This window comes from Manduca sexta, chromosome 2, assembly GCF_014839805.1.
Source record: "Manduca sexta isolate Smith_Timp_Sample1 chromosome 2, JHU_Msex_v1.0, whole genome shotgun sequence".
NCBI lineage: Eukaryota > Metazoa > Arthropoda > Insecta > Lepidoptera > Sphingidae > Manduca > Manduca sexta.
Window position 1 is genome coordinate 6,293,923 of NC_051116.1, and position 19,398 is coordinate 6,313,320.

Below are 19,398 nucleotides of genomic sequence, written 5' to 3' on the forward strand. Positions count from 1 at the left end.
TCTCGAGTATAGGGATAGGAAAAATATCGATAGTAGCTACATATTTTGCCATATATATGTATCGATTATAATAGTTCAATTTTGAAATTGTTTCATGTACTTATTCTTACTGAGTGGATCGTAGTCTAGGGCAAATAAATGTTATCTAGAGTTTATATGTACTTATTTCTCATATAAGAAAGGTAGAGACCTAACTAGTTTCGAGAATGTCTTAATAATTGATAATAAATATAACTTTCTAGCACAATATAAATAATAATATATCACTTAAAAGCAGGAAAAATTCAACGTGTTTTTTATGTTTTCATGAAATAATTTCAAAAATCCCTATGTAAGTAATTCCTCATAACATCCAAATTAATAACTCGAAAGGCCTGTGCAGATTGTGTATTTTATTTACATCGACGAAGCGCGTGTTTGATAGACGCATTCACAGTTCAACTACATTGCTTTTAGTTGTATTTTTAACGCGCAGTTAAATACTCCCTATTCGTTATTCAAATTCTGATATGAATCACTTTGTGATTTTTTCATATCGATACTTCAAACCGTGACCCTAGTCGCTACGAACTATATAGCTAGACACCTACCTATAGGTCTTCATGAAGTTGTCCCATATAATTGAGGTGATTTAGCCGCACTTCACTCAGTTATTAACTCTGGATATTAAGACCTCACTGAGCTATTAGGTCTTCGTAATAAAATGCCTTGGTGTGTACTAAGATACTGCACCAATAATTCTAGAAATGTAACTAAATGCAAAGGAATAACTTTTCATCGGTAAGTGGTTTATAAATAAATCATTTTAGATTTTATTCGTGAAATATTTTGTAGATGTCCCTTTGCGTAGTCATATCATCGATGATGAATGCAATTAGGTCAGATGCGGTATTTCTGTAAGAAAATTTGACCTTAAATTTACTTAAGTACATAGTACATTTTTTCTTACGTAGCCAATAAAAAATTCTGGTTTTATATAAAATTTTTGATCGATATTTTACACTATTTATTTAAAAAAACTTTGCAAGCTTTCCTCGACCAACCTGTGAAAATAGGGAAAAATGGATAAAATTCGTCCAAAACAACCGCAGTGAAAATACTTGGTTGCCAACGAATCATACGTATATTTGTTCATTGCATTTTCGAGACGAGGATTTATACGATACAAAAAATGGCAGACGTTTTCTGAAAAAATCTGCAGTACCTTGTGATGATGTGATTGTGGTATATCTAGTTTGCAAATGAATCGATTTTGAAATATTTTGATATAATTATTTTTTTATTTTTAGCCAATCACCAACGACGACCCCGATGCAATGGATCCGATCAATTTATCCGTGAGCGACTCTGAATCCATTTTCGACAGTCCAGGCGAAATATGTCTTAAAGAAAAATTAAAAAACATCACAGCAGATAAAGACAGATTGATGTTTAAAATGAAAAAAATCCAGCGGCAAAACAAGTATCTAAAAAAGAAATGTGGATATTTGACCAATCTTGTAACGTCTCTCAAAACAAAAATTAGTAATATGGAAAAGTCTCAAACGGTTGATGGTCAATAAATAATGCAACTAATACAAAGAAGAAGAGCCATCCTAGTGTAGAAGTTTAAGCACTGTATTATTATTGTACAGAAGCATAGAATTATGTAAGAATTAAGTAAAATAGAATTTATACATGTGCTGCCTACACTGTATAGTCGATGTGTTCGAAGAATAAATATTTTGAAGTGGCCAACGATGCTGGTCGATGGGTACCAGATATGTCGTACCCAACTGAATGCGCACAGTACCATGTGGGACCAATTTTACTGATCTCGTTTCCCATACAATACACATGCAATACGTAATGCCATTCTGTATTATGTGGAGATGCATTATGTTTGATAATATTTACGAATTTGTATTTTATCAAAAAATATGATTTTTTATATTGTGATAATTGGTAATAAATAACTTTGAAACATTAAATGCAGTAACATTTAAACACTTTATACTTCTTATCAAATAAGAAAAAATTATTTGCTTATTAAAAAAATACTATATTTACGCATCAAAACCAAAACTATTATATGCCGCATCTATTTTTATTCTCTTGCACTCTTCCACGTTTTACCTGCGCATGACTGGTAAGTTGGCCTTTTGTAAATTATTTATATCAGTAATTTCTTCTATAAACTACGGTTTTTATGTACAAACAACTATGACGATCAATATTTTGTAGAAGTATTGTAGGTAGCGTACACAGTGTGTAGGATGTATAAGTGTAGGATGCTCACTCGCCTTTCTAGTTGTATTTATATCGACCGGATGTCTTCAAAGTATACATACCAATATTAAGCGTTTTCTGAAGCATTTGGACTAGACGAGAACAATAGTCACAGCATATACACCGCGTGCGCTAATCCGATTTATTACCCTTTTATCCCTTGTATAGCCTTATAGAAACTATGTTTTGCCGCGGCGCGGCAAGAGAATGGACAAATGAAACTATCGTAATTTTGTAGGTACAGTAAGTAGTATGTAGATCAAATTTAACAAACTATATTTAGTAAAAGAACTAATATTTTTATTTAATTTTATTGTAATTGGTGAATTTCCCCATATTCCTTTTCATTTAATCGAATTCAATTATCCTTTAGTCGATTATCAAATGTATACACGCCGCTCATCTCTATTATTACGCTTTTTCTTGTGCCTTGCTTGTGTCACCGCGTGTTCTGCCGGTCAGAATATTTACTATTTTCGACTCAAATAGAGGATTCATTTAATTATTTATTAATTTTTCGTAACTTCCACCTATTCCGCATGTAAGTACAAATCAATTTATTGATTATTTGTATGCGTCAAGCAGTGACCTTGTTCCGTCGGCTCTGGTTCCTTCGATTGATTTTTTCTTATAAGTACAGTGAAATGATTTTTTTATATCTGTGACGCATTTGTAATTTATAACGTGTAAAAAGTATTTTGAAGTTTTTGACGCGTAGTATCAGAAGTTATTAAATAATTATTCTTTTAATTATAATACCTACTTACACCCTTCTAAAATATTACATGAAGGTAGATAAGAGTCCTTAGGGACTTAGCGATATCCCTATAAATTGCGTCCTAATTTTACTTTAATTAAAATTACGTAAACCACTCTACATAGTAATGTAATTTAGTAATCAAACCTATTAATATTCATTACTTAACCACAAGAGGTTTGGGACAATGTTCATTCTTGCATATATTAGTATTTTGTCAAAACCATAAAGATATCATGTTATAAGTAACCTACCTAAAGATATTGTCTTAGTCACATTAACACATAACTCAAGCTTTAATGAGAATAGTGCATTATACAATCAATTAAAATAAATTGTGAGTCAGAGGCAAAACAACAAAATCATTTCATAAAAAAAAATTATCCATAAGTCTATAAGTCCTTTTGCCACACCTCTTGTAAATACAAATGGTTATTGTAGAAGGCAAGCACTTTAATACCATAAAAATAATACTGGCCACAATTTGGTTTAATTGTGGCCATTAGCACAAAATATTCTACTAAGAATAGTGACTGAAGTATCTACCTATGTCATATTTTCAAGCGATTTATTCTTTAAATTGCCTTGAGCTATTGTCATTGCATTATGCACTTAATATTCTAGGTATAAAGTGGAATTTTAATTGTTCAACATCTGTAAGATTATTGATAAAGGATGAGATCAGTGCATTGTTATTCTGATCATACATGCTATCAAATGGCATATAGGATTAATCGTAATCTTTAACAGTTTCTTTAGAGTAACATACTGCCGTTTATATGAGCATCAGTCTTTAAAAACAAATTGTAAAAAACATCTTATCTGGTTTTGAAAACATGGGTATCTTAGAGGGTTTTGCTCATTGCTTTGTAATTTCATTTGTGTAAAAAATAGTAACCTTCCTTGAAAATGTCCTTTAAATCCCTTCGAGTTTCTTCTCTACCAAATTTCATCAAAATCTGAATGGTAACATTTTAAAAACAAAATATACAGACAGATTTACTCACATTTTTAATATTAGTAAAGATTTACACAATAAATGAAAATAAGTGGGCGTCATAGTCAAGTGATAGAGCTTAAGAACTTTTTTGAAAAGAAATCGAAAGTGCAGTAAGTCAAGAAAGGTAGTTCTGTTTTATTACATGCTAACTTGATTATCTTATCATTCTTACTGCTGTTTATAAAAAAAGAAAATGCATTATCATTTATAAAGATCTATGAAGCCAAGATAAGAAGAATTTGTTTTGTAAATTTCAAATTAGTAATAAAAATATTGACCACCTTTGGCTTACTGCCCGCTCAATTACCACTGCAGAACAATGGTATTGAAATTTGAATTCTTTGTTTATTAATGTAGGATTAAAATTATTTTGAATTAACAGCAGCATTTTCTGTTTTATCTACTGTGTCAAGCTTTAAGTGGTTATCATCCTATGTATTATTGCAGAAGCACTAATTTTAAATATGATTCATTATCAATTCCGGAAAAGACAAAACACTATTTGACAATATTTGTCGGTTTATGTTTATCAAATATTTACCACATATAAATTCAAAACAGATTAATTAAATCCGTTAAAAATTAACAAGTTATAAGCCTTTGAATTTCGGTAGAGTATGTGTAAAGAAGCGCGAAAAGAGGCGTCGTACGGGCACGTGACGTCATCGGGAATTACGATTCGTGCAAAAGAATGAGATGAAGCAACATCTCCACTACGCGCCTACTTCTGCATATTGCAGTATTTGAAACATGAATTTGTGGCGTTACAATCGATGCATACACCGCCATCTTGTCAACATCGCCGGAACTGCAAGAGGATCGATGCAGTGACGCAACGACAGTGATATCACACAGCAATCACGATAGATGGCGACGTCGATCCTGAATCACGCTTGCACAATTTGAGCGACGCGTTGCATATATACCATCTCCGAATAGGAACCGTCGGAGGGGCCGCGGCCGGTCAGGCGCAACATCTGCCTGACTGGAAATCAAATTAGGAACTGCAAATTACTGAGTCATTTCTAAAACAATTTAAATGCAGTTTTTACAGTAGGGCTTTTTTTTCATACTATTTGTAAAATAATGTACAAAGTGACACATAGGAAAAATCATATTGTGTACATTATTAATATTCAAACTATATATCTGTTATTCTTTATACACACATACTTACGACTATCCCTAAAGGGCAAGAGTGCAACTAATGCACTTCTCCCCATGATATCGCAGTAGCACGTACAAATTCCAGACTCGGGCTGGAAAACTTAGTATCACCACCACGGATCGAACCCGAGACCTCAGCACGACATTCGTACCGCCATCCGCAGAGGCCCTAAAATATTTTGATTACGTTAACCAAATGCATTTATTTTAAAAAATAAAGGCAAACAACAAAATCATGATTTACTGGGAAAATATCTTCAAACGTAATAGTTTACCTCTTGTTAATAAATTGACAACATGTATGTGTAAGGAATTAAATATATATATATATATATATATATATATATATATATATTTATATTTTCCCTGGCATGGCATGGCAACCTGTACCACAAGTTAGTACAAAATAGTCCAAATAATATCACCCATTGCATCTCAACAAACATCGTTGAGATTTACAAATATTTTTTATAACGGTACATTTACATCTTGAAGATATGCAAATCTAAAATCGTCAGTTTCTCCTTCAAAATTAATAGAAGTTTAAAGGTAAATCTGCGCTTACGCATCGCATTGTCACACACTTAGCTCTCACACGGCGGAAAACCCATAATCTTGACTCATGCCCGTGTCCCGGTGTCGTGTTTCGCGAATAGTCATTGGTTTCCTTATAGGATAACACAGCGTTTACCACTAATAAGTCGGAATATTGACTAACGGCCATTTTCAATGACAATTTCAATTTTAATTTCAATTCTATCCCGAAAATAGACCAATCAAAATAAGTCATTTGTGCGCATGTCAGACTTTTTTTTTGATGGAATGAAAAAAGCGATACGGCGGTCAGTTTCATAAATAACGATAAAGTAATAGCCATAAGAGTTGCCACAACACCGACGTCGCTTAAGTAAGAGCCCTACAGTTGTTGAATATACACTGGATCAGAATAGATCCATTCGCAGCCTTGACCAACGCGAGGTTAAACAACGAAAATTTCTAATTTACTTTATTGGTAGATCGATGCTTCAGTTAACATGTAAAGAGGATCTTTGGGAAATGTCCATATTTAACAAATGCGCTAAAAGCTCGCCTATTTTTCGTATTTGATATTTGGGCACCCTTTACCTCTTAGCGCTTAGAGCAGTGTCTCTGTTCTATCCTTGGGCCCGGGCTGTCTCTACCTACCCCTAAAAGCGTACGGCGTTATGAATGACAGCATTGCAGTTCAGCTAATACTGTATTGCAGCAAGTAGATGAATGAATTGAATTTTATATGAGCAGCTAGCAACACCATTTGTAACGCTAATGCTATGCCTGGCACGAATCCAGTTCCGAGTCAATTTTTTCAATGAACTATAATCTATAATGGGTTAACGTACTTTAAACCAGTCGATTATGTTTTTTTAGTCGACTATAATGCATAGTTTTTATACTACAATACAACGTAATGGCAAGTAAAATAGTACAAATATAGAAACACCCAGTAGACTATCGTCCCTTCACAATCACAAGGATGATTTTGGCAACTGCCTTGTACCTACTTCCCTACACTGGATCACGACCCGTCGGAAAACCGTTAGTTTTATAATAAATATAATATCAGCCCTGTTTCATATACTGTCCCAATGCTAAGCGGAACTTCTCCACTACTAAGAGGATGCCATGCAAATATGTAAAGTCATTCAAGAGTATCTAGTAAGTAGTAACTATGAGTAACAGCTAGCAAGGTCGTGATTCAGAAAAGCTGACGTCACCCCAAGTATCGAACTGCTCGAACTATGCTACCTTCGTCTTACGTCATGCTAATAAACTAGTGCGAAAGAGACCGCAATATGTTTACAATTGCGCCACAATAGAAGCATTTCGGCAATACTAATCACGTTATGTACGATTGTCAGTCAGTGTGTGGTTGACCGTTGAAGAGGGTGGACGCGTTATAGTTGCCATTGTGCATTAACTGTGATATTATTGTAATTCCTAGTTTATTAAATAGGTGAGTAATGGAGCGCGGACCGCAAGCCTGCATATCGATATCTAGACCTTGATATAGAGGTGTGACGTTCGGTTTAATCAATTATCGATAAGCAATAAATCGGTTTATAAACATCGATTGTAAATTAACCGGCTGATTAAATCATTCGTTATATTTTTGTAATGTTACTGTGTATAACGGTTGTAAATTTTATCGGCTTGTTGATTGATATTTTAAACAGAATTTTATAACGATAAAAAGTCAGTTTTATAATAATGAAGTCACATTCTAGTTTTGAATGCGGGTTTTTTGTTCAAGTTTGAATTATCATTTTATATGTCTTATTTATTCTTGATTAGAAGAACGAGATTTCGTCTGTACTATAAAAAAGAACTTCAATAACTTGATACTAAATATGAACATCTTTTTTTTTATAAAATCAAGAAACTTAGGATTAAAACTAAAAAAACTGCGATGCTATGTAGTAATTGTTTAATGCATGCAGATATCTAACTTATAAGTTTATTAACATAGATTCCCTTTTACAATTTTATTTATTCACATAGTCAATTGACTACTACTATGTTGGTTATCACTACTTGTGATCAACATTGTTGGCACTGATTGCTTATTTTAAACCCTCTAAGTACTCTTCATAACGATGGTTGAAAAGCTAATCGACGTAAGCGACATTTGTTTTTTCTTTCCGAAAAATTTTAACTTGATTAAAAAAACATTGAAAAAAGTGCTGATTATAAATATGTATGAAACTTGTGTCGCAAAAAAATGTCGCTTAAGTGAATTAGCCTTTCAACCGTCGAATTATGGTGATTTTTAAAAAATCCTCCTTCAGTTTCAAAATCCACTATTAAACACAAACCTTGGACCACATATATTGGGTTTCAATGTGGAAATTGTAAATTGATTTTGTCGGTTCCTGTGTCGGTAGGGGCTAAGGTTTTATTAAATGTCGCTTAAGTCAATTAGCATTGCAACCGCCAATATACACGGCCAAATACGTTACTGTCGAGTGTCAATTATGCTACAAAATAAATAGTTATCTAATATTACATGAGCTTATTTTGGTTAACTGTCAACTCAACTGACACAGTGCCCGATTTATAAATCTACCTAAACTATGATCTCGATAATTAGAAAACTAAAACTAGGATTTTTTTAAAAATATTCGTTATTAATGGGTGATTTTTGGCACAATGTCAGCAAAGGTGAAGACGAGTATGTGGTTTCATTTAGTAACGCAATGTCAAAATGACCCTGTATACCTACTTTTCAATAGGTTTTATTGCTAATTAATAGGTACTTAGTAGTGCCTACTTTATTCATATACTTTCAGACATAAAATATGTTATTTTCAAATGCGATACATAATCATGACGAAGCTAAATAAGGGCCCTTATTCTGTATGATAGTGTAAACGCGTAACGCGGCCGTGTCATGTTATCTTCGAGAAATGTGTGTGGAATGGTATTCTGTAAGCCAAATTTCTATAGTCCTAAACATGATGCGTTGTGTTACGTGCTTGTTACACACTGTCAAAATAACGTGCGGGATAGAGAATAAGGTGTATGATAGTGTAAACGCGTAACGCGGCCGTGTCATGTTATCTTCGAGAAATGTGTGTGGAATGGTATTCTGTAAGCCAAATTTCTATAGTCCTAAACATGATGCGTTGTGTTACGTGCTTGTTACACACTGTCAAAATAACGTGCGGGATAGAGAATAAGGCCCAAGATGTATTTACTATTTAACGATGTACGCGTTCATACTTAATCATATTTAATGATTTATTTTCGTTGAATAAAAATATTTAAAAACACGTAACTTCTAGATAAAGTAGATTTTATTGATATGCGAGTCTGAAATTTGTGCCCGATATGGCGATAGGCTCTCCTGCTAAATAGGACAGAATGCACGGGTGAAAAGTAGGCGACTTAGTTACACCTGTGTCTTTTTTGACAAGCTTTGATACATATTCAAAATCAGCACATATTTGTTTTTTTTTTAAACTAGGATTTTTTTTTTTTAAATGTCGCTTATGTCAATTTGCCTTGCAACCGTTGAATTATTATCTATTCGTACAATAACATCTCTAATGTTTTTTGTTTGTGACATTGTGCTCTCGCGGCAAGTACGTAGTTTTTGTTAAACAAGTAATTAAGTCGCTATTTGTAGTCAAGGATAACTTCGTTTTTGTTGGTCAATGCATTACATAAACCAAGTTAAATTACATTGTTCGTGTATATTGCACGATTTTATTCCCTATTAACGCTCATTTCTAGGATAAGAGGTGGCCTATAACGCAGGGTTGATGTAGCTTCCTATTGGTGAAAGAATTTTCAAAATCGATCATGTAGTTTTTGTGTTTATCCATTACAAACGATTCAACTAGAAATTCGAGGCCATATAGGTAAAGGTATACAGTTTTTTTAGGGCGTTTTAATTTTCTGTTGTAGTTCAAATACTAATATACTAATTTGTATGGAGATGCGCAAACGCAATAATAGCACGCCATCGACCGTTTAGGCTGAACAAATTTAGATAACGCGCGCTCAACGTGAGCACCACCTTGGCCTCTAAATCTTATAAGGCTTGTGCTAAAAGCAACATATTTATGGTAATTCAAATATGTTTCCGAATTTTAAATATACATATTAACTTATTATTCAATATATTATGTCACTATATTTTTTACTGGCTCAGTGGCGTAGTTTTATATGTTGGCTGACGTGCTGCGGTTTCGGCGTTCGATCCCCGGGTCGGGTAAAGTGCGTTTTTCATCTTAGTATCAGCCAAAAGTCTGGGCTTGTGGCTTAGAGGTCGCCTCATCTTACATAAGACCTAACAATGCTATATTATGTTGAAAAATTTTCCCTCGCAAGACTTAAAAGGAAATTGTAGCCAGTGTAACTGGACGTATGAGACTTAACATCTCACGTCTCAGGATGGCGAGCGCAGTGGAATACTAAACAATACGTTGTAATTGAAGGCATTGGATGGTGGTTCTGTTTATGGGCGGTCGTATCGCTTACCATCAGGCGAACGGCAAGCTCGTCTCGTCATTCACAGCAATAAAAAAAAACATTAAAAGTGTATAATCGTGGAACCCTTAGTTTTGAATTCAAAAATTACTCCTACAAGGAAATAAATGATTTAACTCTCCATAAATTATGTAGGTTGTCATTTGTACGCTAAATATATCAAGGAAAATGAAGCTTGGTTTTACCGCCATTTATTTATAGTTATTATTATTAGTAGGTATATATATATATACCTATTTTATGAAGGTTGTTTTTATGTTTAACGAGGGTTAGTTCGCGGTTTCGCCCGCGCCGTATTTTCCTATACAAAAGACAGTTTCTACGCTTGTAATAAACATCTACAAACTTGCGCATAATGCAAAGTTTAGACTAGCAAGTACTAGCAGCAATATATTCTTAAATTCGTGCGACAATTTATGAATATTCTATTCACATGCGAATAGTCGTGATTGTTTACATAGTGAAAATTACTTGCGGAAGTCAACTTTCCAAGTTTCTTAATGAAATGTCGTTTTAAAAAACTATAATTCAGATTTAAATTTTTTTTTGCCTTCATTGCAAGAACTTTTGTGTCGTTTCGCGGAGAAAATACATCACCACTACCGTCCGCCTTCGCGGGAATAAATTACAATCTAGTCTATAAGACAACACAATTCTAATTTTCTAGGTTTAAATTATTGACAATAACTTTCTTTCTAGTACAAAATGTCGATCCACATCAAGGACGCTGACGACCTCAAGAACAGGCTCGCCGAGGCCGGCGATAAGCTGGTGGTGATCGACTTCATGGCGACCTGGTGCGGTCCCTGCAAGATGATCGGCCCCAAACTAGACGAGATGGCCGCTGAGATGGCGGACTCTATCGTCGTAGTTAAGGTATGGGCATTTTTTATCCCTGTATACACTATCCCACTGTAGGGCACGGGTCTCCTGTAACTGAGAGTGATTAGACCTTAGTCCACCACGGTGGCCTAGTGCGCATTGGAAGACTTCAGTTACCATCAAAATTCTTATAGAGAACTCGAGTATGCAGGTTTCCTTGTGATGTTTTGCTTCACAGTTAAAGTAAGTTATTTCACAAAGAATACACACATGACTTTAGAATAATCACAGGCCTGTGCTGTTGGGTGGTAGACTGGACCCTGTCAGTACCGGGCATCGTAGTAGCTACGGACCTCCGTGCTGTGATTGATGGTAGGTGCAGTTCAGATAGGGTCGATTGTGGAGAGATCATACCTCGTCGCACTATTATGCCGGTCTGTTTGAAGCTATAGGCTAGATTATTTTAATTCGGTTAATAATAAGGACAATGACTAAATGGTTCTATTTTCTTTGGCATAATAAGGTGGAATTCTTGGCCACGTTCAAGTTATGAGTAATCTAAAGTATTTTGTTTGGTAATTACGTCTAGGTGACATTTGGTCGTAACACATCATGACCGCAACAAAGTTTGATCTTGAAACATAAATTTAATTCGTAATTTCATCACTATCATTCGCAACACGAATGTGATATTAAAACAAATTCTGTCGCAATCACGTAAAAACCGACACGCCTACGAAAACCGCTTGGCTAAAAGTAAACGTAATGTACCGTCGTTATCACTTCAGTCGGCATGATAGCCGCCGTCGCCACAATTTCCGCGGCGGGTTTTGATAAGGGTTAATTTAGGGTTTGCATTACGGGTTCGTTGTATGGTTGCACTGCTTTTTAACTGACTATAATAACACTAGGTATATAGTAATTGGTACTAATTGGTATAACATTTCTTGAATAAAAATAAACATTAAAATAAGGTAGTTGACGACCTTTTATTAAATGTATTTCATCCAAAACCTATTGGAAAAAGATTTTTTAAAATCCACGCATAATAAGTGCTTTTGTTAATCAATTTGATGCTGATTTCACACAAGATTTTCTTTTATATATAAAATAAAAAACTAAATCCAAACATAGGAAACTACCATACTGCGGCGATAGCTTAATCGGTAATGAAATATATTGTTAAGACTTAGATTGCAGGTTCAAAACCCAAGACATATATTTTTGGCGTACAAATTAAAAGTATACTTATCAATTAGCTCTCGTTTTAACTATTAAAGAAATCATCGCCTGGAAACCCTCATACCTAATAATTAATATGAATTACGAAAGTATGTGAAGTCTGCCAACTCGCACTGGGTCAACGTGGTGGACTCTACTTAAACTCAGGAGTCTGCCTGGCAGTGGCATGTAGAATCTAATTATCATTAAAACGATTTGGAGACCGCATTCATGCATGTTAGTACTTTCCTTTCGGATAATTTCAGCCTACGCTACTGCTGCCTGGCTATGCCATAAAAATACATATTCCGTACTACTTATAGTGTAAAATGACACAAATATTTATATAATAGTCTTACAAAGATAATGTTATCTACACACGTGTAATCAACGTGTAGACGACTTAACTCGGAAAGGTAAGCACATTACCAATGCATGTCGGTGATAAATAACTATGACATAACGTTAGATAATAAATAAAATGAGTTCTTGAAGAAAATAGACATTCAAATCCTTTTATGCACCAGGCTTGTTTATCTCTGCACTATAAAATAGGATTATTTGCGACAGTATTTCTGTAGCATTAAGTTTTGTATAGAAAATGCATAAATATATAATTCGACGGTTGAAAGGCAAAAATTGTCGTAAGCGACAATTTTTTTAAGCGACACTAAGTTTCATAAATATTGATAAAATAGTAAATTATCGTATATAAACGAAGTTAGTTGAAGTTGAAGCATGAAAAAAGAGAGTGAGTACAGTTTTTGTTTTTAAAAAATAAACTATGCAGTCACAATAAATAAAAATAACAAGGAGGTCGCGTTAATATTTCTTCACATATTTAAAATCAGCACTTTTTTTTGTTTTTTTTTTTTAACATAGTTAAAATTGTCGAAAAAAATGTCGCTTAAGTCAATTTAGCCTTTCAACCGCCGATATTATTAAATTGTGTTACTGAATAAAACCACATACTTTACTTCTTGAAAAGTATAGTTACTCGAAACGTAGATATAGAATAAAAATGATTCGACCAAATAAAAATCAATGAAAAGTTATTTTTACACGCCCTAATGACACTACTACTGTAAGCGAATTCGCAGCGGCAACATGACACTTTCAGTCTGAAATATACTCACGCACACGCCATATTCTCATTAAACATCAAAATTACAAGTAAAAACACGCCATACTCTTATTAAACAACGAAATTTACAAAATTATTATTGCTGGAATTATTCATGGTTGATTTATGGCACAATGTTAGAGCTAAAGACGTAAGTTTGTGGTTTCATTAATGAACGCAATGTCAAAAGGACCTTTTATATATAAAAGAAGACAGCCGCCATCGATGGCATTTAAAACAACAAATAAAATTGATAAGAATAAAATCTTTCTACTGTTTAAAAGTTGGGGTATTTCTAACCTCATCTAGCTGAGGCGAGTGGGCAACGTATCCAATAGCGGATTCTACTCGCCCCCACTATACACTTAAATAATCACATACAACATCACTATTCCTCATAATTTGACTAATGTTAACTAATCACTAGATACTACTATACTGTATCAACTTTGCATTAAACATGGTACCGAACCTAACTAACTAACTTTGACATACAGTAGTGATGTTGTCTTCAAATAATTCGATATATAAATAAAACTTGTTGTAGAATCATTTTTAAAGAAAAAAAAACAAAAGGAAACCTCATTCAGCTTGCTAGACTAGGGTTAACACATACATTCGTATTTCTTATTAACAAGTAACAACTCTTAAATTTGTATGTCTACACATAATGAACTATTCTATTAAAGGGCACTACAATTAACATTGATGAAAGCGTAACGTGTCAAAATCGAGTGACCTTATGGATAAGATCTCACCACTACGACCTGTAAAAACTATAAAATAAGAACCTCACGCGAGTATACGACCTTGAGAGTTCGTTCCATAGATTTCCAGCGCTCTAATCAAAAGAGGGCACATGAAAAGAATTACCAGTAATTTCTTTTAAAATATAAATATTAGGTGTATTAAAAAAAAACACTTTACAATACCAAAATAATTCTCATTAAATTTGTTTCTTATAATGTGCGTTGCAAATAAAAATTGTAAAGTTTACGACGATATGCGGGGAATCAACAATTTTAGTAGCATTTTCATTATGAAATCAATGAAACAATTAATACATTATAAAGAATTTCAAACAACCAAAGGAATAATAACATATTGCATAAATATGTAATTTTTTTCTATCAATTTCGGATAGTTTCATATTGCTAGTGGCTCCGCCTTAAAATAATTTGTTCTAAATAATATATTATTTATGTAAATGCTGTATATTTTTGAGGAAAATAGGCTTTAATGAACTCATAAGGGAAAACAACTGAATAATATTTTATACAAATATTAATAATATATGCAAAAACAATTCTGGGATTTTTACTAACAATACAAGGAAAAATAAATAAAATGCAATAAGTCATACTGAATATTGGTCAGGTCATACATAAAAAAAAATGTGGTTTTAGTAAACAAATATATTGACAAATAAATTGAATTACTTTTAAACCATTGCTTTACAAAGTAGGGAGCGGCCCTATAGAGAAGTGACCAACATATATAGAGGGTGTTAATGTAGATTTTGTTAATTTCTATCGCTTGGAAACAATACTTTTTCTGGGTAAAAGGCTCCATACCTTCCTTTCCTTCTATAGATGGAAACACAAAGCCGCTTCGGCTTCGTTGCGCGAACGGCGTGGCGTCTTCCGATATAAAAGCCCTACAGTTATTCGGAATGATAAGTAAACCTATTTATAAAAATGAATCCCTATTTCCCATGGTCACGCCATCACGCGTGAACGGCTGCACCGATTTCACTGTTTTTTTAAAAACTTAACGATAATATTAATTTTATAGAACTGTCAATTGTTCGAAATAAACTGACTTACTGTCAGCGATTGACAGAAAGTCGCTGCAAATTCATAGTTAAGACGGAACAACGTCTGTCGGGTCAACTAGTAAAGCTTATATTAATCCAGGACATAATGTGCCAAACATCCAAATCGGTTCAACGTTGTCATCGTTTAATTCTAAAAACATCTTAGAAGTTTTCCCGTCAATAATATTAGTATAAATAAATAATAAATAACAATAATAATATCAGTTCTGTATTATATACTGTTCCACTGCTGGGCACGGGCCTTCTCTACTACTGAGTTGAATTAGGTCTTAGTCTACCAAGCTGGCTTAGTATGGATTGGTAGACTTCACACACCCTCAAAATTGTTATAGAGAACATCTCAGGTATGCAGGTTTCCTCACGATGTTTTCCTTCACCGTTAAAACAAACGATGATTCACAAAGAACACACATAATTTCAGAAAAGTCTTGGGTTTCGAACTAGACTATCGCCGCTTTAAAATATAAATAACTGGCAATAACGTGAAAGAAATTATGTCCGAAAAACATTTCCACGAATAGCATGACATCATCCGATCGATGCAAAACTGTCTCTGCCAAAACGAAATTGGGTTTCGTTGCGTCACAAACGCGTTTTCAAATCAAGAAAATTGGTAACAGAGAAAATGATAGCATACTAAATATAGTAGTTTCCTTGTATTGTCAACGGATTTTCTGTTTTGATTTCAGTCAGGCAATTGGAAATGAGTATTTAACGTGTTAAAATGTATCTAAACATTTTGTTTTAAAATCGATTGTTTTAAGTTTGTTTTTAGGGCGGTGCCCCTAGTGATACAGCGAGCTAGCCATATTTTTAAAAGCTATTTAATTGAAATTTATAATACTAAAAAAAAGTTATATTTCTGCAATATGCTATCCTTACTTTGGTTGTTGAAATTTTTTATAATGTGATTATTTTTTCATTAATTGCACGATAAAATGCCATTAAAATTGTTAATTCTGTGCGACTCATCCAATCAACCCATACTATTAGATAAACAATTTAATTACGATCGTTTTGGTAGTTTATATTTCTGAAAAAAAAAAAATATATATTTTAGCATTTATTTGTAAATCTGCATATTCTCGCCAGTAAACCGTGCGCCGTAAACATATGGAATGAACCCCCAAAGCCGTTTGCTCGGCAGAAAACCTTAAAATGCTTGTTAATTACGGAAAATTCATTTTTTGCCTTTTTTACTAATTAAAAGTAATTTATTCGACATGAAATTTTGACACAAACAGTCTTTTATTGAAAGAAATAGACATTTCTGACTCATTTATAATAGCCTGGTCTACTACGTAGTCACGCTAGAATCTATTGACTGCCTTTTTAGACGATTTAAAATAACAGCCATTAGCTATATTAAAACATAGATAGATGCGAAAAAAACGTAAAGTATGAAATAATTCCACTAGAAACGTATAGATAACTTTTTATCATTAGTTATTTAACGATTTCGCTATCAATATTATAGATAAGATAATATCAATCGTGTTCAACAAGTATTTATGTCAGTTTATCTGGTTTAAGTTGAATTTTTATATAAATGACTACGAGCAAGTATCATTGTGCAAGCTCTGTTCTAGTTTGAAATATATTGTAGGCAGTAACTACTGAATGTTATGAGATCTGGTATATGTTGCTGGTGGGTGAATATATTTGTTCTTATAGCGACCACTGTAAACGTGGAATTAAAACCCGCCATAGTGGCCCACGTAAGTGTGTCACGTTCCGGGGATCTGTGTATGTCCGGTTCAAATAAGCTGGCATAATTGTGTCGACTGTAAAGCGATTTTTTTAATTTCTCCCGACGTTTCGATGATGAAAGAATGATGAATGAAGAAGGAATTTCGAGGGTGTGTGAAGTCTACCAATCCCCACTAGACCAGCGTGGTGGACTAAGGCCTAATCCCTCTCAGTAGTAAAATAGGGCCGTGGCCAACAATGGGACAGTATATAATACAGGACTGATGATGATGATGATGATGTTTCGAAAATACCTTCATTGTCTCAACCGTGGTTGAACCCGTAAAATAGATTTCACGGAGTCTTTATTATTTAATTAATAACAAATAAAGTTCTACCTCAATTAGATGAATGCAGTCATAAAATACGAATAAACATTGATTTTTATAAATTAGATTACCTACAATATTTTATTTCCATTTATTTTATGGCGTGGATATACGCGTTATAACTACCACTACTGGGGGTTGAGTGGAACGGTTATTAGGTTCGACATATATCATAAACTAACTTTTGCTTGCAGCTCAGCTTGTATGAAAAAGATTTTTCGGAATAAAAAGCTTATAGCACTGGGGGAGTAATGGAGCTGGCTATTAAAAAAATCGGTTGAGTAGTTCCTGAAGATTAGCGCGCTCTGTTGGTTATTTTAGGAAATAAATATGCTCCTTTGAGAATATAACAAGATTATATTTATTTATGCACATATTACATGTGACATGCTGCGAAAGAGAGAATAGAGAGGAAAACAGACATTGTTCTGAGAGAGGAAATAACAATCTGTCGTGTATTTGACATCGTACGTCAGATTGACATTTGTATTGCGTTTTGTTTCATCAATAAGTTCACGTTCCCAAACTAGCTTTATATATTATTATAAATTCATTTACTTTTCCAGGTCGACGTGGATGAGTGCGAGGACATCGCAGCCGACTACAACATCAACTCCATGCCCACATTCGTGTTCGTCAAGAACTCCAAGAAGCTCGAAGAGTTCTCCGGCGCGAACGTGGACAAGCTAAAGAACACCATCCTCAAACTGAAGTAAAGTGTTTAAGAGTTGTACGCGAGTTCCGGACCCTGGCAGGACCCTTATTCTTCAGAAGAACCGCAGCATCAGAAAAGACCAGACATATAACGCTTTATAGCTAGGCAGGTCTTTTAAATGGTCTTAAATCCGTCCGGCGAATAGTTGGATCCAATGATGGCCAATATCATGAATGTTTGATCAAACTGACCATTCCGTTGGTTCTGCCAGGGTAGGCATTTAAAGCGATGTATTAGTGATGAATCACTTTTTTTGTTTAGCTATAAAGCATAATATTTTTATATCACACAGTCACCAGCACAACGGTCTGGCGTACAACCATGTTTTCTGTGTATTTTGCATTAAATATATATGTTATAAAGTATTGTTACTTCAATAAAGTATCTTAAAATTTTATGTTGGTTTTCTTTCCTAATTGTACGGTATTTTTATGTAGACATCCCTGTAGTCATCACATCCTGGGTATGGGAGACTAGAATCCCTCGATTGAGCGACCTCAGGGGCACGGTGGAGAGTTGGGGGGAATTTGTAAGAGGAAGATGTTGGAGAATGGAAACCTCTTTAAAACCTCGGAGGGGAGAAGGTATACATCCGCGAGTCCTCATAGGCCTCCATATATAGTTACAACCATGAGGTATACACTCTGAAGTGTGTGCCTAGGGCCGCCAAAAATGTCCCCCCGTGCATGTGCTTGCATTTGGTGTGAAGACTGAGCGCTCAAGAATAGGGTAATTGACGACACTTTTTTTGATACATTTATTAAAAATATATTCCATCCAAAATCTATCGGAAAAAGAATTTTCAAAATCCACGCAATAAATAAGTTATAAAGCTAGAAAGGGTATCTGCCAAATTACAATAATATTGAAATGTGACGTCACCCAGTGCCACCGGCCATAACCCTGACTTAATGAGAAAAGGACTACGAAAGAAAGCACCACGACCCCAATTTTGCTCACAAAAATATTTGAAATATGAATAATTACTTTATTTTTCAACTAATTTTGATGCTGATTTCACAAAAAAAAATATTTTTCATATTATTTTCTGTTACATATAAAATAATAAATTAAATCAAACATAGCAAACTACATTATTCCCTTGGTGGGAAATTTGCATGGTGGTTTGAGCAAGTAATCGCCTTTACTAAGTGTTTTAACAAACTGTTTTGTTATCAGCACGTTCCGTTTTACAAATTAATTATCGTGATTTAATTATGCTGTATGGTTGGTGTTAATTAAGGTGGTAGCTCAAGGTCCATTTTCATACATTTTGTTTCGGCTTTAATCTGGGTAACTAAACAAGTATTGGCAAGTAAAGAATTTAAATTCACGTCTAGTTAGTGATTAGTTCTCGCAGTTGAAAGAAAAATGTAAAA

At 34.0% G+C, this 19,398-nt stretch overlaps 1 protein-coding gene across 2 annotated transcripts; it reads left to right on the plus strand.

Annotated features, from left to right (window-relative positions):
* Positions 1 to 2,636: 2,636 nt before the first annotated feature.
* LOC115456333 (thioredoxin-2) lies at positions 2,637 to 18,414 on the plus strand. Of its 2 annotated transcripts, none has more exons than XM_030185353.2 (3): positions 2,637 to 2,809; positions 10,923 to 11,099; positions 17,871 to 18,414. In XM_030185353.2, exons 2-3 carry the CDS (start codon positions 10,929 to 10,931, stop codon positions 18,018 to 18,020), a joined length of 321 nt encoding a protein of 106 aa, XP_030041213.1. In that variant the 5' UTR covers positions 2,637 to 2,809; positions 10,923 to 10,928; the 3' UTR covers positions 18,021 to 18,414. The 2 variants fall into 2 exon arrangements, with proteins under 2 accessions (XP_030041213.1, XP_037293055.1); XM_037437158.1 differs by lacking the exon at positions 2,637 to 2,809 and adding an exon at positions 7,043 to 7,185.
* The last annotated feature ends 984 nt before the right edge of the window (positions 18,415 to 19,398 follow it).